At 45.0% G+C, this 22,944-nt stretch overlaps 1 protein-coding gene across 1 annotated transcript; it reads right to left on the minus strand.

Annotated features, from left to right (window-relative positions):
• Positions 1 to 1,565: 1,565 nt before the first annotated feature.
• LOC131673447 (inaD-like protein) lies at positions 1,566 to 11,340 on the minus strand. The gene is made up of 5 exons (XM_058951456.1): positions 11,111 to 11,340; positions 5,699 to 5,857; positions 4,741 to 5,437; positions 3,210 to 4,623; positions 1,566 to 3,130 (listed from the first exon to the last, which is right to left on the minus strand). Exons 2-5 carry the CDS (start codon positions 5,853 to 5,855, stop codon positions 2,756 to 2,758), a joined length of 2,643 nt encoding a protein of 880 aa, XP_058807439.1. The 5' UTR covers positions 5,856 to 5,857; positions 11,111 to 11,340; the 3' UTR covers positions 1,566 to 2,755.
• Positions 11,341 to 22,944: the final 11,604 nt, after the last annotated feature.

Raw genomic sequence — 22,944 nt, forward strand, 5'->3', positions numbered from 1 at the left:
AAGTTGACGAACCAGTCAACGAAAAGTCAAGTTCTCTTTTTGACTCATTTTTCTGACTTTGCCTCCATAACCGAGTACGGCACGATCACATAATACGTGGCAGATGTTGGCGGGAGTCGGTGGCTGAGGTGGCATTATCGTTCCACGGCACTCTGGCCCTGAGTTAGGAAGCCCGATGAGGATTGCGGTTCCGCCACTGGGGCGGATGCTTAATCGAGAATGTGGTAGTGCGGCTGCCACGGACGCCTGGTAGGACTATTCTGCTGCTCCGCGGTCGTCGTGACCACCAGTCGATCGTGCTGCTCGGCAAATCTCTTAACAGCCGGCAGACGTCGGTATGGAGTAACTCGCTTGCCGTTAGGCTTCCAAATGCTGTTGATGCTGTTGACTGCTTGGTGGGAATGGGTACCTCCTAGTCGGTACCCGAGGCAGTTGATCGTCTTACTACGTTGCTTTTGAGTCTGAAGACTGAAGGGCCTATGAGGTGTTGGTAGTGCTGCCGCGATTCTATGTAGCCTAATTTTACGACTGGGACTAACAAGGTGTAAGACTGAGTTTGCGTATAAACATGATGTTTATCATTTCATCTTAATAGACGATAGCTTGTAATCGCTTTGCTTATCAACTCCTAAATATAAATTATTATAGCAATGTTTAATTTATAATGAAAATTGTTCGATATTTGAGTTTATTGTATAAGCGATTGATGTCTACTGTGTACATAAGTTTATAGTTATGTTATATTTACAAGCATTTTGACTTGAAATTCTATGGATATTTATATTTGCGAGAAAAATGTGACATCTTTTCATCCCGTAGCGAAATGTAAACAGTAAGTCAACCAATAACAGCCTTTAACAAAAGATAAAGATGAATAAAGAGAAAAGTAGGGAATTCATATTTAAATTAGATTTTCATTGCGAAATGATGCACGCAAGATATTATGTGCTCATACACATTTTCAGATAAATCATGTAGTTCCTAATATCGTGTCATTAAGACATTTTTCATGTTTTTATATTATTAGTTTTTCTTTTATCGAACATCGTCTAATTAGCGAGTGTTTGAACTGTATTACTTATTACATTATACTGTCAATTGACATGAGTCAATCTCAACTACTCATCTCCCCCCTCCCTGTCTGTATTAATATATTTCGATACTCTAGTGTGAAAATATTACATTTGGATACCAGTCCGATAAAGTGATTTCATCCTCGTGAGGACGTTTGTGCTCGAGCGAAGCGAGGGTGAAGACGCTAGACGAGGATGAAATTACTTTTTCACGTATGTATCTAACTTTATTTTTTGACTCTAATTGTGCAAGAGGAGATTTGAAACGCGCTTACTTTCCCTGGCGTACGTAAATCAAATTTGCGCATGGAGTACCGAAAAAGAATTTGTTACCAACGTATATAATGCTTTGTTGCTTTACCTATTTAAAACCATAATCTCTCTTTGTCTTTGTCTCTGTTTCTCTCTCACTAATTGTTAATAACAGCTGTGTGATCAAATTTTATGATTTGTTCACGGGCCATATAAGAATAAAACACTGCTTTAGTCAATGAATCAGTATTTATTTTTTACACCTTATATAATTACTTTTATACTTTTACAAGTTTATTGTATTTACATTTTCTTATCACAGGACTTTTTCAGGTAGTTATTTGCAATATTAGTCTCTAGGACTTGTATATTGATCCAAGAGATGTTTACCAATTGTAAATGAACCTTTTAAATATTTAACTTAAAGATACACTCATGAGTAAACATGACATACTCAAACAAAAAACAGTTTAATTCATATAAGATGGTCATAACGGTCGTTTAATTTGTTACAGCAAAAACATGTAGTTAAACATGTGCCGAACGTAAAGACGAAGCTACCTTTGAATAATGTAATCAATCTTTTCTCTGTTAGCTCGTGTCTAACAGATGTTGACGTACGCTTATAACGATTACTATACATACGTTCATTGAAGGTCATACGAATTATGAGTATTTTCTTTTTGATACAAAACTGGTCGGAAAAGGAAAATTATTTTATAGAGCAATATCGATAGAACGCAAAAAAAAAATTAAATTAAATGAATCTACATATCAGTGTAATGAGGCTTTGCTTTAGAATATTTTAAGAAAATTTTCATCCGTTAAATGTACTTCGTAAACTCTACAGTTTATCGATAAATTCTAAATATTTTATGTTTATAATAAATCTAATCAAGAAATACATAGCCTAATTCGAATAAATATAAATGATAGAAACTAATTCGATTTGGCATTTGTAATAATTGTATATATCAAGAACTGTACATTTACCGTGTGAGCTTTCTGAATCAGAAAATCCTTTAAGAAATCAAAAATAATAATCATGACGAAATTGGCTTAAAAAATTCATTAACAAAACTAACAATACCGAGAACAATGAAATAATTTGAATGGATTATGGAAGTTCTCGAAGGATTTTCCGCTACATAAATAATATTAAAGCTATTAAACGTGAAGTATCACAATTTCAAAACTTTGAAACTTTCAAGTGAACGTTTATAATGAATCAAATATTGAATTAACGTTGCTTAGTCGTTACAAAATGTACAAACTTAAACGATCACATTAACACATAAACAAATAAATACACGTATACTTTGTCGAACTTTGTAAATCAATCAAGAACGCGAAAAATTTACAAAATAAATCATACGAAAAAAGTCTTAATGAGATCATTAGGCAACATTAATACCAATATGAAACTGTGCTCAATGCTCATTACTGACTTGCCTAAGCAGTCGTCTGTGGGACGCGTCCCTTCGGCCTACGTGCATAATGAGTTTACCCTTTTTGGCATTTTTGAAAATCAGTAGAGCACGCGCATGGCTTAGCCCGTCGAGTGGTATGCCATTAATGGCAAGAATCTCGTCTTCGACTTTGAGTTCACCCTGTTCGGCGGCCTGACCTCCCGGCAAGATATCCTTCACGAAGATACCCATCGGGCCTTTTTTGCTGTCAGCACCGCCAACTATCGTGAAGCCCAATTTCTTGGCACCACCTTTCTCCAGAATGATTGTCAAGACATCCATTGAAAGGCTCGTTGCACGGCGGGTGCTTGATATCGTCGAGCTACGTTTGCGGATCTAACATAATAAAATGAGCTCATTAGATGAAGCATTTAGCGAATCCGCAAGATTTTACGAAGATAAAAAATCCACTTACATGAAACTTCTTCATTCCAGTAACTTTCTGCTCGTCGGAGTCATTGCACTCCATGTCGTGAATGGACAGAGTGCGGCCATCCTTCGTAACGGCACCGACGATTTGACAGCTTTTGCGGATTTCCTTCGGATTTTTTGTATTCGTTGTTTCGGCCTCAGTTTTCTTCTCTGAAATCGACGATCTCTTCTCGATCTCTCGCGTCGGCGTATCAAATCTCATCTCAACAGGCGAACCGGTATTGATAGTCGAACCCCAAACTTCGGAATCGCTCCTGGATCGTACCATCGTCTCCTCGTTGCCCCACGCCTCGTTGGAAAATAAATTCGGCTCTCTGGATATCTGGATTTCCACGTTTCCAACGCAACTCTTGAGCGCGTTCTTTGCCTCGGCCAGGGACATACCTCTCAATCTTCTTCCGGAAACTCGAACGATCTCATCTCCGACTCGGACGAGCTTGGACTTGGCAGCATCGCCTCGTTTTTCCAACGAAGAGACGACGAAGTATGGTCTGACGGCATCGCACCTTTGCACCGACATTCCGATGTTTCCAAGCTTCTCGACGTTGACCTTGACGGTTTTTAATTCTCTCTTGGTAAGGGGTGTCTTGAGTGCCGACGCCGAGGTGGATTTTGGCATGGGCTTGGGAGTAGCAAAGATCTGTCTCTTTGCCTTGACATTCGACTCGACGGACGGAATCTCAGTCTCGATGGCCGAGTGAGAGCGTTTAGCGTGCGAGTAGGCCAACTGCAGTTGACTCTTCGCCCTGGCGACGATTCCTTTGGACGGCGGTGAATCTTTGCACGGCGACGCGGCATTGTCGAGCAAATGCAAGATACTCGCGTTCGAGCTGCAGCGCTGCATGCGAAGGCGGTTCTTAGGCAGATTGCCGAGCTTGGAACACCGCGAGGGCTGTTGCGGTGGCATCTTCTCCGGTGTGCGATAGATCGCGCTGTTGATACTGATTTTTGCGTCAGATACAGCGCCCATAGACAACGGGGACTTGATTTCTTCCTCGTTCTCGGAAACGATGACGGTCGAGTCGGTTTTTGATGATTCGTTCAGTAGGTCACTGTTGTTGACAAGAGTCGCATCGCCTCGGTCGATCAACTCTTGCTCCTCCTGATCAGCAAAGTCTTCCTTATTCAACGAAGCCAAATCAACATTGTCATCGTCACAGAAGATCTTCGTGTCGGGACTGAAGAGCGACAAGTCGATGCCCGGATACTTGGTCAGATCCATGGACGATCGGCAGTGCGGGAGCAGCGCTGCATCCATTGCCGACTTTTCGCTGTCTGGAGTGTCGGCACCTGCTCGCGTACTGTCCGAGTCGTAGCCACTCTCGTCGCAGCGTAATTTTAGTCCGCTCATCAGATCCTCCAGGCCGGTCATCGCTGATTCTTTCAATGGTTTGCATCTGGAAGCGACGGAACGGCCGTGAGAAAAAAATTGCAAGAAAATAAGCAAAAGCAAATGAAAGCAAACGACTGGATTTGATTTGGAAGTATTCGATGATTGGGATGTCGCAACGTACCCGTCATTCTCAACCTTGCTGTCCCCAGCGAAAAGGTTCCGCTTGGCGGGAGCATTCTCCTGCTCGTTAGAGCAATCGGAGGCCGTGCTGGCATTCATCTCGTCATTGGAATCATTGCTCGACTGGCTAGCGCAGCGTCTGTGTTGCATCGCGGAGAAGGGCCTCCTTTTGATCGTGCAAGGCATCGCTCGCTCGATCGTACGCTCGGCAAGAATTTTCCCCCGGTCGGTCCTAAGTACGCTTTGATTCTCGAGGAAATAATCGAGCACGCGACTTTGCTGCTCGAGACTGTGAATGCTGCGACTGATGTGCCACCTTCGACTCTCCAATTCCTGAATTACCGCGCGCGACGGATGTTTCAAAGCACCCTCGCTCCATGACTTTTCCATGCGATGAGTCTTGTCCAGGTCGGTCTCTTCGGTGCTCTCCTCCTTGATGCAGCTCGTCGACTTTTTCAGCGACGACGACGACGACGACGACGACTTGAAGAGATTGCGAAACGACTCGACGTGACTGACGCGCTTCGGTTTGGCGAACTTGGGTGACACGGGCTGACCGTCGCTCGTCGCTGCTGGCTCCTTCTTTTGCGGACTGTAACGCCTCCGGCTGACGCTGCTGCCGGGGAGGACTTCGCTGCTTTCGGTCCTTCTTAGCTGATCCCATTTCTCACCGACGCGTCTGCTCCACGTTGTCAGACCTACGCGACAAAGAAAATAGCGTTACCAAGCGGATGCGCATACTTGCTGCGTCAGCTCCCACCAAAATTAGACGAGCATTTTCGAATGTGTCATTTCAAGGGCTTGTTCACAGGCTACACCTATTCATTATGCTGCGAACTTTCAAGCCTTTCGAATAGCGAGCTTTTCAATAGATGACGATCACGATGATCGATTAATCACACAAGCTCATCGTGTAATTTATCATTCGATGAATTTACAAATTACTTTAAAAATCTCACTTTTAGCGGAGAAAGACGTTGAAGCCGGTTTCACGTCGCTCTTGCTTCTTGTAGGCGTTACGATTTCGAGGGCCGCATCCTGGCTAATCGGAGTTGCCGACACCAGTTCGGGGCTCTGGTCGAGCGAACGTCGCTTGAATAGCCTCATCGTTCTCATCTCTGAAAGCAAGAAAAAAAACGCCACGTCAATTTCATCGGCCGCAAGTCCGACGAGGAAAAAAGAAGATTGGGCAGCGGAGGCGTGTCTAAGCAGGGGCCCGGCCACCCGCGTTACGTGTAATTGAAAAATTTGAACGTCGCGAAAGGGAGAAGCTCCGAAAATGAAAAAAAAAAAGTGGCAAAGACGGACAGTTCGACAACGAACGATTTTTCCGCCTCGGAAGATTGCAGATGCGCGCGTCACGCAGCAGCGGCAGCAGCAACAACAGCACTAGCTATAAATATAACTCGACTTCCCTTTCAGCTTGGGTTATTTTCTTTTGCGCGAGCGTAGGGCAACGAGGAAGATTTCTACCGGGAGAGAGATGCTTTTACGATCGCCGTAGCGGAAAAATGCACGTCGTCGTGGAATCAAGTCGTAAAACGGCTGCAGTGGGCAAAATAAGAGTCGCGAAACGTTAAAAGCCTTCTTCTCGCGAAAATAAAAGCACCACATCGATATTCCGATATTCCCCCTCAATTAACTTTCAGCTGGCAATACAAACAAGCGAGTAGCAGGACAAAGAAACGGCTATGCAACAACCCCCGCAGATACGCCTCGTTTCCTTTTCTACGCGAGCGAGACGATGAAAGAACGACGGGTGCAAGATATATGTATAAGTTCACGAATAAGGAAGGAAGACCGGTCAGTATGACGAAAGGCGCCTGCGTTACGGAATGAAAAAACGTGGCTTTAACCATGGCCATCTACGGCCAATGCTGCCGCGGCGATTTATTTTGCAGGATGTAATTCGTTCGCCCGCGAGTTTGGAATTAATTGAGATCGCACGGTAAAAATGCCGCGCGACGGACGGGCAAAATTTATCGTCGCGCGCGCGCGAATGAACAATCGCCCGACGCCGGAAGTGCAGTAAACGTCCAACGAGAGGGCTTTTCAATTTTTGCTCAAGAGCAAAAATAGCCTCTCGCCCACGCGCGGCCTTTGTTGCACGCGGCCACGTACGCAAAACGCAAGAGAACTCTTGTAAATTTTCTCGTGCGCGAACCGACAAAGCCAAGGGAAAAAGAGCGGCCAATGTGTTATTTTCTCTCAATTATCTTTTTACCTTTGCCCTTTTTTTTTTTTTTTTTTCTTTTTTTTTGCGTGGAGGCAGAGAAAGAGAGAAACAGAGAGCGCACACAAGGGCAATTATTCGTAATTTATTCAATTTATCGCGGAGCGCTGCGTTTACCATATGGGCAAAAGTGATTTACTATATGGGCCTTCGAGTTTGTATTTATACTATACACAGTGCTCACTCGGCGGCAACAGTTAAATGCAACTTCTTTTTTATTCCAGTATTGTACATGTATGGCCATCGCACTTCGCGAACGTCGTTTCCAGTTGCGTCTCCATTGGTGATTTGAGATACGTCAGGTGTATAATTAAGATGCATCGATCGCTATTGTAAGTGAATGCGGAGCGAAATTTATTCGAGAACGTTGCTGGCTTGACAAACGCGCACGAGTTGTTTCCTTCTTGTAATGATTTAATCGATTCCGTTGCATTGTTCGTTTCGGTTTATTCATGTAATCGATTGTTATCAATTATGGAAAGGACTTTATTAAAAAGCCCTAAACGCTCGAAAGCGCCCTAATGAAGCGCAATCACCATAAATATCAGAACTCGTCTAATGGCATGCGTGAATTAAGTATGAGAAGCGGCCGAACGGAAGAGAAACAAAAGGCCTCAGTAGCGACGAGCAACCACAAAATCATTGGCCTCCTAGTGGCAGAGCTCTACGCAACTCATTAAAAAGCCATAATGCCTGGCGCGGTAACAAAGCCAAAATTTGTCAGCAGAACGACAGCGGCATAAGCACGTGCAGCGCGTGAGAAAAAGTTCGGCCGCCGAAAATGCGTAAGTCAACAGGGACATAAACGCACGCCTGCAGGCGCCACGCGACAAGGTGCGCGTGTGCTCCTTCTTTTCGGAGGGTGAGAAAAAACCGGCGATCGCACGTGGCGAACGCGAGCAGCTGCTGCACCTTCCATTCAGCGCGAGAGAAGACCCTCTCTCTCCCGATCCCTCGAGTGACCCGAGGACTCTTTCCTATTTTTAAAACCTCTAACTTTCCCACAACGATAATGTCCCACCGGCTGCCGATTCCTTCACTTTTTTTTCTTTTTTTTTTCGTTTTTCGTGTCTGCCTGGGTATTCGTGTTACGTAAAATTTACGGCAAGTTGACCACAAAAAGCAAGAATGATGTAAAGGACCGTTCGATTTATAGATTCAACGATCGACCATTCCGTAATAATATACGACTAGGATTATCGGCAATCAACAATGTTAAGATTAAATTTCTCAACTTTCCCCCTGCTGTGTGCAAGCGAAAGTAAACAATTATGCGCGTCGTACTTTTTTAGATAACGAATTATTTACTGCCGGAAGATGCGTTTGATTTCTCTCTTGAACGATTCCGGTCGTTCGAAGCGCACGTTACGTAAAAAAAAGCACGCCTAATATGCCGTGGGACACTCCCATCGTAATCTAATCGAGACGTGTCTCTAATCGTCATTTTCAAGTGTGTGCGTGCCGAAAGCCGAAAAGAAAAGTGAACGTCGAGTTTGAAGCCCCCGTCGCGGCAAAATTGTCTCTCGCTCGCGCTCTCGACGTGCGAGAATGTGTGTCAGCCACGAGAGATCGGCGTGTTTTTGACTTTCGCTCGGCGACTCTGTCAATGCCGCGGCCAACTATGCGAGAGCAGATTCTCTTTCCGCGAAAGAACGAATGCACGCGTGGAAGATCTCGAGTCGGCTTGATTATTATTATTTTTTTCTTATTACAAGGAAATTGCAAAAAGGCGAAATCCTATTAATGCTTCATGCACACACGCAGGTGTGCAACGAGCTGCGAAATGCTATTTCAGTCGTACGCCAGATCAAACATCGGATAGCCAAGCTAACGGGTTTGTAGACTGGATCGAGAAATGAATTTAAAAAAGTAATAATTATAGGACACGTACAGCTGACGACGAACAAGTTGCTCGGCATTATTGAGATTAATTTCCCACGTCACACAGTCAGGTGTCTCGCGATCGCACGGGGACAACAGCAAAAAAGGAAGCAGTATCAAATATCACATATCCGCCCACTAATTACATCCCGAAAATTATGCATATAAGACTTCCTCGCGCGACAATGCGTTTGCTTATGCGGAAAAAAAGCAGGCAGAAGGTGACATACAAAGGCTGGAAGGTCTGTATACGCGCAGGGGCTGTAAGACGAATGGGAAGCAGAGAGAAAAGGAAAGAAAGAGAGGCTTGCCCGGTGCTCGGGGGTGCACGCGTGTGTGTTTGTGCGTACGAAAAGACGCAGCAGCAGCCGGCACCGAGAGCGTGGGAGTCTGGGAAACCTGTCGAAGAAGCCCTGGGAACCATCGACATCTGCTTGCGCGCCCTCCTCTCCCGGCGACACACTAAGGTTCCCAGACAGCAGAGTGCAGGTATACGAACTGTCAAGAGTTCACCATAATAGCCCAGATCGGCTAGGTATCTCTTTCTCTCTGAGTACTTGATTTGCATGCTCGAGCGCAAATTAAACGCGGGAAACAGCCGTGAGGGCTGCGGCAAGCACCGACTTTTCATGCTTAAAAATTTACGATTGTCGCACCAACCCCGCTGCTTCGCAGCTCCACGTGGCCCGAGCGAAAGTTTTATCGGGCGACAAAATCTGAGTTCTGTGACCGATTGCTGCAATTCCATGTGCGAGAGATTTTCACTCGGAGAAAGGACGACGAGAGTTTTCGGCAATGTTACTGCCAGTGAGAAAGGGAGTGCGAAAGTTGTTGCAGCTGTCTGTTTTTGTTTTCTTTTTTTACTTTTAAAAGTATTTTTGTGCTTGAACTTGAAAGAATTGTTGTTATTATTATTATTATGCATCCTTATTTTTTGACGCATTCATTTTTCAAAGTGAGATTCGACGTCGGTAGATACACGTTTTTCTGTTTTGACAAATTAATAATAAGATACCGAGCAAAACGTACGAATTGTTTTTTGTCAGCAAGAAGATGGCCGGACAATCCGCATTACAATTTACGAAATGAGAAATTGTCGGTAGTAAAATAAATAACTTTACGCGTTGAATTACAAAGAAGGTAAGAGAGATACATAAAATAGTTGACGAGAAACCGTCGTTCGCACAAACCGCGGTCGCGCCTTGTCTACAGAGATTTCCCTAGGCGCGTGCAACAAAGGAAAATTTTACGACGTGAAAATCTGTTCGCCTGCCCCCGAGGGATTATACTTCCTTCCCTCGTGGCGTCTTACAAGCCAATGTGTAACAAGATGAACAAATGGCCATACGCGCATGCGACTCGGCTCGACTGCCAAAGCAGTATAAAACTCGTAAAAGTACGCGCACGTGGAAGATGCTCGGGTGCGAGAGAAAAATGACATAACATGAAATTGTCGAGTCGCTAGAGCGTCGGCCAAATCCGCATGGAAAGGATGACGAGCGATCATAATTCCATCTTGGCACTTCTTCGCTTGGCAGGGTACGCGCAAGGACGGACACGGCGCTTCCAGTCAAAGTATCTTGGAGGGGAGAGGACGAGTCTTCGCGCAGGTCAGTTTTGGCGTTTGCGAGTCCGCAAGGATACTGTGCTAATAAGCTGAAGGAAAAGCGAGACAGGCAGTAGACCAACAGCGAGGAGCATAAGCTGAACGTCCGCGCGCGGATGTTGTACATGCCAATCTGCGAGGGATAAATTTTCACAAACGCCTTCTTTTCTTGCTTCGTTGGCACACAGCCATTGCCGACGCTATAAATCTATCGAAATACCGAAACAAGCGCAAGGAAAAACCTACCGAAAAGATTCGAACGGCCAGAATTGCGAATATAAAAAAATTGTATTTTGATAATCGACAGGAGACGCACACGTAGCACGGGCGGCTGTTGCGGTGTCTTTTCGCCGGGGTCACTCAGATAAACAGCTGAAAGCGTAAACAAAGATTGCGCTCCGTCGTTTGCGCACATTGTAAATCTCAGCTGAAATCTCGAGGCACGATCAACGAACTCGCGCCGAAAAAAAAAAAAAAAACAAAAAAAGAAAAGCAAATAAAATGAAATATTTAAAATTTTCTTCCACGTTCGGCGAAACGATTCGACAACTTGTCGATGAATGCGGAAAAGGCGAGAGTAAATTAAAAGAGCAGTCCAAACGAACGATTCGAGATTGCAAGTGTCATGCGAAAAGCCAACGCTATACTTACAGAAAACGATCAGCATAGCGTTGTTCTCCAAAATCGACCAATAAAGGATACTCTTCGGCTATTAGTGGCGTGGTACGAGTAATTGCTCGATGAATCGAAAACGTAAAAGATCGCCACAACAGTCCTTCGATAAACAGAAGACAAAAAAGGTAAATAAACTCGATAAGACAACGCGCGATCCTCTCCCTTTTGTGTGCGTGAGCGAAAGTGCGTGCTAACGCAAGCGGCTCCCTCGGCAAACTGACGATGAGGCGCAAAGCGTCTCTCGTCTCGTCTCGGCATCAGTCGGCGATCACGCTAGCGGCGCGTCGTCTCGCCGCCGCGGAGGGACTATAAAGAGAGAGAGAGAGAGAGAGAGAGAGAGAGAGAGAGCGAGGAGAGGGGGAGGGGTTTTAGGGGGATGAGCTTGCTTACTGCACCCATCGTACTTCGAACCCATCGTCGTAATGATGAAAAGCCGAACCTAGTGACTTTACTCATTAGACGATGCTATCTGTTCGGCACCCCTCATAGTTAGCGTGATTACATCGACGGTGCGGAAATTTTGTTTTTCTACGTCGGACACACTCGCGCACTTTTGCGTGTGCGTGTACGCACGAAAAAAATGAAATGTCGCCGCGCGCGCGGTTATTGCATCCTACAAACTAGTTTTCACCGCGTCATTATAAAACCACGGGAGAGAGAGCGAGTCTATTTTCGCAAGTTAATTAAATAGCTGTTTATTTTTCCGTTTTACTTTTCAACTGATAAAGGAGTAGGATAAGTGTGAGAGTGAGAGACTTGTATGGCTTAATGATTTCGCATCGTATATAGAGAGATAGATATATTGGAAGGTATCTCGCGCGCCGAGAGTATAATTAAGGTTTTCCGAAGAAAAATAATGATGTTATAGGATTGGATCGATATTTATGGCTGAGTTGGGGAAAAACGCGATGAATATGAAATAGATAGAGCCCTGCAGGCGGAGACAGGCCTTGCGCGTTTTCTGCATGGCACACAGCTGCGCGTGCGTGCGCGAGGAGTGTGCGAGTGTGTGTGTGTGTGTGTACGCGGTGAGAAGGATGAAGCTGAAATGTAAAGGTTCAATGGTCGCGTAAGGCTTGCTCGCTCTTTCGCGCTCGCTAACTCGGCAAAAAGATAAAGTCGATGATAGTGGACCAGCAAGGAGTGACTCTCGCTTCGGCTCTCTCGCTTGTGTAGTAAAACAACGGCGATTTCGCATTCTAAGGTTTTATTGCCACGAGAGAGAGAGAGAGAGAGAGAGGGGGGGGGGGGACTTATGATGCGATGCTGCTTTGTCCTTAGTTTTTTGCCTCGCGAGCACTGCATGTGACTCTAGCAATTTTTGCCTCGCTGTAATTGGGGAGAAGGGCTACCGTGGGAGGTATTATAAAGCGGCGGACTAAGGTTTTATATCTTTTCACGAGAAACCGCGGATACCTATTGCTTCTAAGATATACTTGCCCTTTACATTACAATTATAGAAATACGCTTCTGCCTTTTCTTCCGGATGAAAACTTGTGCGGAACGCGTAGTTTTGTTTCCGATTTTCCTTTTTTTCGCATTTTTCTTTCCAGCGTTCGATCGCCAGCTCCGTGTTTCCGACTAGATTTTCCCGTTGACCCACGCGAAAGCCTCGCTCCCGTAACATTGCATTCAGCTAACGATCTTTACATTTGCATCTATACGCCAGTCGCATCTCAGATTTAAAATTAGCACGTTCTGTGCTGCCGGTAGGATCGCTGCTGAACCAATTCATCCTCTCGTCGCGTGCCTTTCAACTGATTGCGCAATGGTCCACCTTCGTTTAACACGTCGTTACGAGCGCTCTGATCCCGAGTAACCGGACAACATTGTCAACGTCGTTCATACGATCAGCGCGCACGCGCGATTTTCATCTGCCTACGCGAATATTTACGACGTCACATAGCTGTCGCAAAGTACTTTGTTGCGAGGAGATAAAAAGGAGCAAGCAGTTCCGACGGCGAATCCCGGCCGTTCGCTTGAAATCTGCAGCCAAGGGCGAAATAAAAGAATCTCGGTATTTCGCGGCGCCCAGCGAAATCCAACGCTTATTACCGCGTCTAACGGCATGCTGCTGCAGCAAATATCACGTGTACAAAAAGGAAGCCGATCAGCCGAGGCGTGTGCGCACGCACAATATCTGCGTTGCGTAACTGGCGAATAACGAGCCTATCATTAAACTTCGCATCTCGCCGAACGAGAAAAATCAGCAGACTGCGATAGCCTTGGCTACGAAGGCGAGCCGTCGATCGCGCTTCTCTCCTCCTTTCTTGTAACCGGGGAAGCGCGAACACGTCGCATTCATTTTCAATCTCGCCTAATTGCATAATCCTCGTCCACCTCTTCTGTCCGCTGCTCGTCTTTTTGCAGGCTGAGGCGGCGAGAGATTGATACTACTTGCGACGAGTCATCAATCGAAAGTGGATATTCGAGATGCGCGCGTTGTTCGGTGGCGCGAGAGAGTTTTCGCGTGAATAATTTCAGCGTGCAGCTTTTCGCGGCTCTCATCACTTTGGCGCTCGCTGCGCTTCAGAGTTGTTCGCTCACTTTCGAATCTATCGCGGAGCCTTCCATGCCTCCAGTCGAGTGCCTTCTGCTTCAATGAGACGCATACAAGTCAGAGATGGTCTTTCCTTTTGTAATTCAGTAATGGGCTGCGGACGTGAGATCGCGCTGCGATCATTTTGCCGAACGCCAACCTTTTTCTTTTTTCCTTTCCTTCGGAGCGACGAGAACAAACGACGCGTTATCTTGCGCGCGCGAATGGCGAAACTGCATAGTAGCGCAGCCGTCATTTTCAATCATCCCCGCAGATAATGAATCACGAAATATCCGACACGCCAAAAGGACTATCGATGCACAACCAAAGTCGACGTCGGCGCGAAAAGGCAAAAAAAGACTGACGCGCGGGCAACGACGAGCATTCCTGGCGCTGCTATTTTTCGTTTTCCTTTCTTTTTCTTTTTCCCTGTCGTTTTCGTAAGAGCTCGCGCGAGCGCAAGTCATCAACCTCGTCCTATCTATTTCCGCGTGCGGGCGTCCATCGTCATCTTTCAGCCGTGTAGCGTGGCTTCGCCCACGCGCGCGTCCCGAACAATCAGCTTGCGCTTCGGCCTCGCTTCTTCGATCGGGCGCGCGGAGCGCGGTGCAGCGCACGTGCATTAGTTTATTGGACGCCGCGCCGAGCTTTCGTACAATTTACGAGTATTGAACCTCGTGTTACGTAATCAAGGGTGCTTTATGCCTACACGCGGACGCGCGCAGTCACGAGATCGCGCCAATTAAGTATATGGTGGCTTTCAATTAATGCCAATGTAAGTCGTTGTTTGCGTTTGCCTGCTTCGGCGATACGCACGCTTTTCGATTTTGCGCCCGACGAGATCGCTCCTACTCTCTCGCTTCTTTTAACTGTTCCTTTGCGGACATTATCTCAGCTTGGCTACCCGTATCTATACATTTTCTGAATCAGCGAATAACTTACTGTGGCGAAAAAAAGATAGCCAAGAAGTTACATCACTGAAACTCAAAGTGAAAGAAACTTCGTTTGCTTCTCTTTAACTGTGCAAACAATCTTGATCGTGTGTACGCCGTGTAACTGTAGTGACTGTCAGGGAGGAGGAAGGAGTGAAAAACTTGATTAACTATCTATCGGAAATATACAGTTATACAATCGTTCAACCTAACTGCAACGTAACGATTTTACTTTTTTTCGTTCCATTGTAACCCTACGAAACATTGAAAATCGCAGTCGAATGACGATTCACGTACACTTTATCGGCGTACTTTACGTGAATATTTAACCTTCGGTTAGCATACGCATATCGATCTGCGCGCAGCGGACCATTGAATCGTCGTTTTGCAATGATCGTCGCATCGTAAAAATCACGGCGACGCTCTCTAGCAGCTGCCGCAACGGGCACGCTGTCGCATTAGAATTTCGTCGAGGCGCCTCGATAATCGCGCTACGAGCAGTGTCACCGGGATAGCACGCGCGCGGGAGGGACGGAGGCGAAAGGCCAGTGGCTCTATACGCGCGATATCGTTATAAGAGCCGCGTCTACTTGATGCCTTGGCAGAGCTCCCCCTTTTCGATTCTTCATTTTTGCTCTCGAGCGCGAGCGGCTTGATTAAGAGCGGCTTTATAGATTGCTGCGGCGCGCGCACGGCACAGCGGATACGCGCCGAGCGATTCAACTTTACGCGCAAACCTTTAATGCAGTTTTCGGATTTTTTCGCGCCGCGCTTTCTTATGCTTTCCGTTCGATGCTTTCAGCGAACGAGACTATCAGCTCTCGCGGCCAATTAAGTGCCCTGGAAAATCAATTCAAAGCTCGATGCATATCTGCCTTTTCGTACGTTATTGGCTTTTCAACTACTGCATCAAAGAAAAAAGAAAGAATTGTTTTCGAATTCACGTACTATTCGAACAAGCTGCTTTCTCATCTTTGCTTGTGATTCATTTTCAACAATCCAAAGAAGAAACACTCTGAAAAATAATTGTTTCGTATAAGCCGTTTAAAATTCATAACTGGAATTGATAATTCACGAATCGCACGGCGTCGCGCCACCGATAAAATGCTAAAATTATCCGCGCGGCCTCTGCGTCATCGCCGAACGATTCGCGCGCGACGATCAATCGAAAAGTTCGAAATGCGGACGAAGGCAGCGAGTTTCCCGCGCGGCATCCCGAGTTAAGCTTTCTCGGTGACCATCGACGGCCTTTTTCCGCCAAAAGCATAGTTATTATATCAGAAAGCGTCGCTCGCTCGGCATTACATCTTCTCGACCTTTTTTTTTCACGCGGAGACTTTCAAATCCGTTCGCTCTTCAATTTCCCCCTCTTGCCTTCTGCACGCGTACTTTGCCAAGCGTGAGCTCTTTTAATGGCATGGCCCTTCTTCTTACGTTATATATATATTCTTCTGAACACCCAGCGACGATGACTGCTCGCATCTATTTTAATATCCGTGAAATTGGGTCGGGAACGTATCGAAAAAGCATGGTATTTTGTAGTGACGTCGCAAGGTGGATCGACCGAGAATCCTCTTCAGCTTTCATTCTAGTCTACAAGAAATACGAGGGACATGAGTGATGCGATAACCTTGATTCGAATGTAATGTGTTTTACATTATTTTTGCATTTCCCGTAGATCATTAGTTATCTCATCTGTATTCTCTTTTCCGTGCTTTCTTGGCGAGTCACAGTTTTTGAACGGCTAACATTCTTTAATGAGGAGCTTAAAAGTCATTTCATAACGGGTGTGTAATTTTTTTCTGAAATAGTTTCGCAACGTAATTTCCTTCGCGACGATAGACATTTTTAGATTTTGGGCGTGGGTCTGTACTAATTCGATACGTAACACTGCGTTATATGAAAATTATAATTATGCTTATCAAAATAATTGGATAAAATCTGTTAAAAAAAATTGTTGACGACGATCACAATCGAATTTTTTCGTTCTATTCCAACAATCAAGGGATTTCTATCTAAAACTCCAACACAATCGGCGAGGTGTTTAAAGTCCATGAAATTGGGTCGGCTGTGACGGATCTGGAATAGATTCTATTTTTTCCGCGACTGGTTTTCGTTCACGAAAAGCAATTAAAAATGTAGATTATTTTTTTTTTTTCGAACGGACAAACTAAGCGTACTGGGTTTGAAGCCTCTGGGCAAATTCGTATTTGAAGTCGATTTGCAAAGAGGCATTTGTATAGCTGGTCTGCCTAATGGCTCGCTCTCCCAAAGAGAGATCGCACGTCGCTCCGATATCGACCAAGAGAAAAAGTCGCGTGTATACGGAGAAAGCGATTGGTCAATCGTGCGCACGCGGCGGAAATCAAATGCGGGCGCGACGGGGGACACGTTTGCCTGGGCTACCGCACGGATTATTAGCGCCTCGGTATACAGTTCTCGTATACAGATCGGCGCTTCGCGCTGCGTCAGTGGCAATTTAGCAAATGGCTCTCTTGGCCGTGCGTCCTCGAGGTTTCGTAACGGCCTGTCGGCATCGATCGCTCCGAAATTAGAAATCGCTCTCGATGCGTGTGCCTCCCCTCCGCGCTAGTGCAATTAGTTGATCAATCCCTCTTTCGATATTGCTTGAGCGGTCCTCGATCCTTTGTTACAATTTCTTTGATCACGATCAAGGGAACGCCTTGCTTTCATCGGCGAGGATTCGCTTGCTCGCAATTGTACTCGAAAATTCCAATTAGTTAGACATCTTTGGCACAATTCATTCATACTAGCCGACTGATATCATTAGTCGTTTCGTTGAATGCTCGATTGACGTATGTCTTGCTCACAGGAAGAAAGCAAATTTTTTTTCTTTTATCACCATAAAGTATGCAACGAAAATTCATTTTAAATCGCATGATTCGAAAATCGAGCGAATAGCCAATTACGAGTGAAAAGTAAGTGACGCGATCTTTCTCTTTCCAAGATCACCGTTATAACAGGTTTAAATGTTTTCATAATGTTGCTTTATTGCAAGTAAATGTGTTTCGTTCGTCCGACCATTAGCTAACAAGTTTTGTTTTTTGTTGCTTTTCCTGCCTCGCGCATATAAGTTGAAGGTATTGGGGCACTAAGCAACATCATTAAGACTCTCGACGAGGATAATGAGAAGACGAGTGAACGTTCGCGCGAATCGAGATAGCCGCACGCCGAAAATTCATGCACGAAAGACGCGGCTGGTTTCATGAAAATGTTCGTCGTGCGTGTAGCGGCGACTGCGCGTAGGTATACGAGTCTAGACGCAGCGTAGGAGGTCGACCTCTTGAACTACACAGCAGCCAAGCGTAAGTCTAGACGGAGTCGCGACGAAGGCAGCTGCTGTTGTCGAACAGTGGTGGGTGGATGTGCCTGCAATGGGATTACTTAACATTGCAATACGCCTCGCCTCTCATCCGAGGCGCCGTCGCACCATCGCGGCATTAACTTCCCGGGGATCTAAATACGCCTGCTGGTCCAGGAAGTCAGGCCGTTATTTTTACTGGCGTGTTTTAAAAGGTCTCGAGTAAGAGATTCGACTAAATATTCAGTGGTATATACAAATTCACATGATGTTTGTGTTATGAAGATAGGCGCGCAAGTTTTCAAACGAAAGAGCCAGATGTACGCTTTGGGAAACAGGCGCACAAAAAGAAATGCGATATTATATATTTTATCCAGTGAAAATAGCTAATATCTGCAATGCGGCTGTCCAACATATCCCTCGCTGACATTGCGGATATTGATTAGACTTGGTTCTTCAGGATAGCTTAGCCAAAACATGTATGTGGCTATTTTATTATACTACCCATTTGGAAATCTCATTTGGAAATAATCCACATTATGCGTCGATAGTTATGAACAAAGAGTCGAATACAATAAGTACAATGACGAACCTACTAACTCGCCTCTCATTCTTAGTAAGTAATTTATCGCCGTTGTAAACCTTTTGCCTTTTGTATAAAGCGAAACCTTGCTCTACTTTGAAGCGGGCAATAGAATTAACCGCAGAGTATTCCTAAAATACTCCCAGTTGGAACGACACGGAAGACGGATTTGTATGATCGTGTAGTACCGGTCGAACGTGACCAATATAAACTTCTGCATAGCTGCGACGCGCTAGTCCACGCTACAACTGTATACCTTTTAGAAAAGCCAAATTCTGTCCGAAATATTTCATTGTTCCTCCCGACCTAAAACGATCGCAAAGCCCATGTACCGACAGGCATAGTGAACTAGAAATATTTCATCTCATACCTATCTATCACAAACATTTGACTATGCTGAGCCACGGCTCGTCGCTCGATGTGGAACAAAAGCGGCTTACGCAATTTATTGCCCCGAGCAGGTATACCTACGTGACGGCATGAAGGGTGAAAAAATTTTCAAATTGCGTCGCATAGCTTGCGTGGGACTCTCCGTCTAATCTCCCTGTTTGTGTACTCGGCTTTGTTCTAATGTATGATTTATATACAAGATAATCTCTCAGGCTATTGTTTATTACACTTGATAATTTCGGATCAGCAGAGTGCATGCATTTTGAATACTGATAATTCATGTTTTTTTTTTTTCGTTTACTTACGTCTACCGGATATCGAGGAACATATCGATACCTGAAACAATACAACACTTTAATTAGATGAAGTAGAATTCACAGTTTGCGCGCAAGCGAAATTCAATTTCAACGTAAAACATTGTGCTATTTGTTTTGGAAGATGCATAAATGCGCGACTGTCCTTCGATGAAGCAATTCAGGCCCGAGGACGCGCAGTTGCAGCGACGTTCGCGCGAGAATCGGCCCGGGCAATGGAGCGCGCGCGCGCGCGGAGAGGGCGGACAACAACGGGAGTCGAGAGCTCGCAGTAAACTATCTCGAGCCCGCCGCGCGAATGCCAAAGTGCGCAATAAATAAAGCTCCTCGACGCGCTCGCCTTCTCGTAAAGCACTCCTTGATATTTTCCGGCTAACGTACTTCCGAAACACCCTCGACGTGCGCGCAGCTTGACGCCACAGTACAATACGATAATTATTCTCCACTCCGCGCGATCATTTCACGGATGACCGGCGAGGTTCGACGCATGAAAGTAGATGGGGCTGCGACTGTTGCGTCTATCGCAAATTAAGGAGAATGAATTTGTAATAAGCTGAGGGCGATGCTTGACTCGCAAGTGCACTTATTTCTCTCTTTGAAGTGTTATTAAGAATGCTTTTGAAATGTCATTCTTCAAACATAAAAAGAAAATGTTCGACTGCTCTTTATCATTGCGCAGCTGATAGATAGTAAGCAGCAAAATAAAATAGGAGTGAACGGCAATAATCTAATCATCAAAATTATTGCTCCCGTCAATTATCTTACAATCCATCATCAAGGTAACCGTTTATTTACAAATCACAAAATACTTGCGATAACGACAATCACACTACCCTATATATTATACATGTGTATAATTTTATTTACACAATTTTCAGCACTCAAATGCACTTATCAAAAAAGTGTAATTACATAACCGAGTTGGCATCCCTCGATATTAAATAATGCGTGCCGATTGTCAGCACACTCAAGAATCATTCCAATGGACGAAATAAGAGGAGGAAAAAAAATGAAAATTGTGAGGTACGCCTACTCGCGAGAGAGTAATAAGACTGTAATACGCGCATGAAAACAAGCGAGGGCCAGTTGTGGAAACCTCCTCGTAGGGTAAACCGTCAAAACGTGTGTACGTCGCCGATCACGAATAAGAAACAAACCCTCGTCTAATTCGCCCTTGTCCAACGACTCTCTTGTCTCTAATTCCATTAAAAGCAACGGCTCGCGAAACAAACGTCTCGCAGTGTGTTCGTCAACTCGCAACGTTTACAATACATCGCGCATGGCTGAGCCGAGAAAGGGACGAATTAGCGCTCGTCAAAAGAGAGAGAGACATATGTCTTCAAGGGGTAAGACCTCCACGAAGACGCGTGCCACATGCTGCCTTCATAAGGCCCCCTTTCGCGTCCGTCAGTGTCTGGGTAGGTATAATATGCGACGGTTGCCCCACTCGAGCGTAAACATTTAATAATGTCCGTCATCGACTGACTTGTCTCTCGTACTTCTGTCTTTGTCGAATGGAAGTACAAGCTGTGTAGCAGCGACTTACGTTTCGTGGCTGACTACGCCCACTAAGGGACTCCACGGAACGATTATCATAAGTACCATGCCAATAGAGGATTAAAGTACGACTACGACAAAAGCGTCATTCTTTCTGTGTGTTTTTGTACTACTATAGAAACTCATTGGAGCTCGCAGCTTGACAATTTCAACTGCTGCGTCTGCAAGCGTCGCCAAGTGTTAATTAGCACGTCCAAGTGCGAACGCCTAATCTCCAAGATTCTCTTTTTTTATCTCCTTTTCGTTTGCCAAAGCATTTCATCGTGCTCATTCCGCTCGCGCGCAAAAGAGAGCTCACTGTCGATATAAATTACACTTAATTAACAGCCATGTTGCAACTCCCTATACAACAGTAAAAACGCGAAGCGCGCGCGCACGTAGCACACATGCGAGATGATCACGCAGATATCGGATTGTATAATTGAAACCTTATGCAGAGAGAGAATTCTTCCGAGCGAGAGAGCCTCCAGGCGCATCTTTCTCTCTGAACGCAGCGTCGTCCTCGTATTTCCCACGGCGCTCGATCACTTTCGCCGCCGCCGTCGTCGCGTTGCGAAATTATCTTGTTCGTTCGCGGGATTTTGAGTTTTTATTCAAGCGCTTTTTCGCACAGCGATAACGACGAGAACCGCAAAACTACGAAATAATATGACGATTCATATTTTTCACCAAGGCGCGTTGGCAGCTGCTGAGGCAATGATTTATTAATGCGTCAAATCATTGGCAAATGAGCGCACGTTGCGCTGCGCACACGCCATCGTGCTTTTCAATGAAATTTTCATCTGTGGCTAATGCAATTATCATCGTGGCCATTCATACCTTGCAGTCTTAATAACAAAAGGTTATTAAGTTTGTTTTCTTCTGTTTCTACGATACCTTCCATTTTTTTATCACAACAGAGACGGAGATACGACTAGACGACGATGAGAAAGAAAAACAAGGAAAGGCTGACTGTATTTAATCAATGTCTCGTCGGAAATGAAAAAAAACAAAGAAAACAAAAGCGAAGTGTTTAATAGAATCGGTATTTGATTCAGCTATGCGTTCGGGATAAATCACGCGATTGGCTAACAGTACAAGAGAACGTATAGCCGACGTAATCATATGGTTTTCGCACTCTCGGCGAAAATAAAAGAAAAGCATCGCCATTGTATTCGATTTCAAACGCAAATCGCAAATTGCTAATAAACACATTAGGCCGCGCGGTCGTAAGCTCGCATTCGTCCTACGCCGTGTAACTCTTTTTTCTCTCTTCGGCAAGAGCGATTTCACTTCGCGCCAAGTTCTATTGATTGCGGAAAACAATAATTTGGCGGCGGCAGCTCTCACCGCAAACAAAACAAATACCGCTCTGTCTACGGCTCGTCGTAAATAATAAGAGCCAATAGATTTAGGGTTCATACCAGCCGTTAAGTTGATCACGAACGAGAGAGAGAGAGAGAGAGAGAGAGAGAGAGAGAGAGAGAGAGAGAGAGAGAGAGAGAGAGAGAGAGAGAGAGAGAGAGAGAGAGAGAGCGAGGAAACTTTAGTTACCCCCCTCGAGGCGTAAAGAAGATGCGCAGCTGTTGGGACAGGTGTTGCAAAACTCTATACGCTATTAGAGCAGAGCGAAGCGGATACGTGTGCAAGTAAACTATGCAGACAGGTGGATTACGCGCGAAACGCATGGCTAGCCGCAATTCATAACGACCAAACTGCTTCTGAGTTGGTAATTCGGATTCGACGTGACACAGTAGTGGTGGCGGGAAAACATAGCAAATCTCAGAGAGGTTGAACGCGAGCTTTTCTTCTGGATTTTTTTTTTCGAAATACGTGAAAGATTAGAGCGAGCGAGCGATAAGACGCGCGCAATGTGACGTTGAGTAAGCTCGGCGGTGTGTGCTCTTGTCTCATTGTTTTGTTGTTGATTATTATCTAAATGAGCAAACCTTACGTCGCTCGCCAGTTATAGGTAAAAACTTGTTTTTGTCGCAATTATCGTCAAAAACATATTTTTTTCTTTTAAAATGCAAATTACTCTGCAATAGATATAGGCGAGCGTATATACGATCAGATGAAATTCTAAAAAAACGGTCTTTTTTTCAGAACTCTATGAATCACTTTTCAAATCATAAATATTGCAATATTTATTATTCAAAAATTAACAACAATAATTAAAAATAATAATTACAAA

Source organism: Phymastichus coffea, unplaced genomic scaffold (assembly GCF_024137745.1).
Source record: "Phymastichus coffea isolate CEN01 unplaced genomic scaffold, Cenicafe_Pcof_1.1 PCOF00178, whole genome shotgun sequence".
Classification (NCBI taxonomy): domain Eukaryota; kingdom Metazoa; phylum Arthropoda; class Insecta; order Hymenoptera; family Eulophidae; genus Phymastichus; species Phymastichus coffea.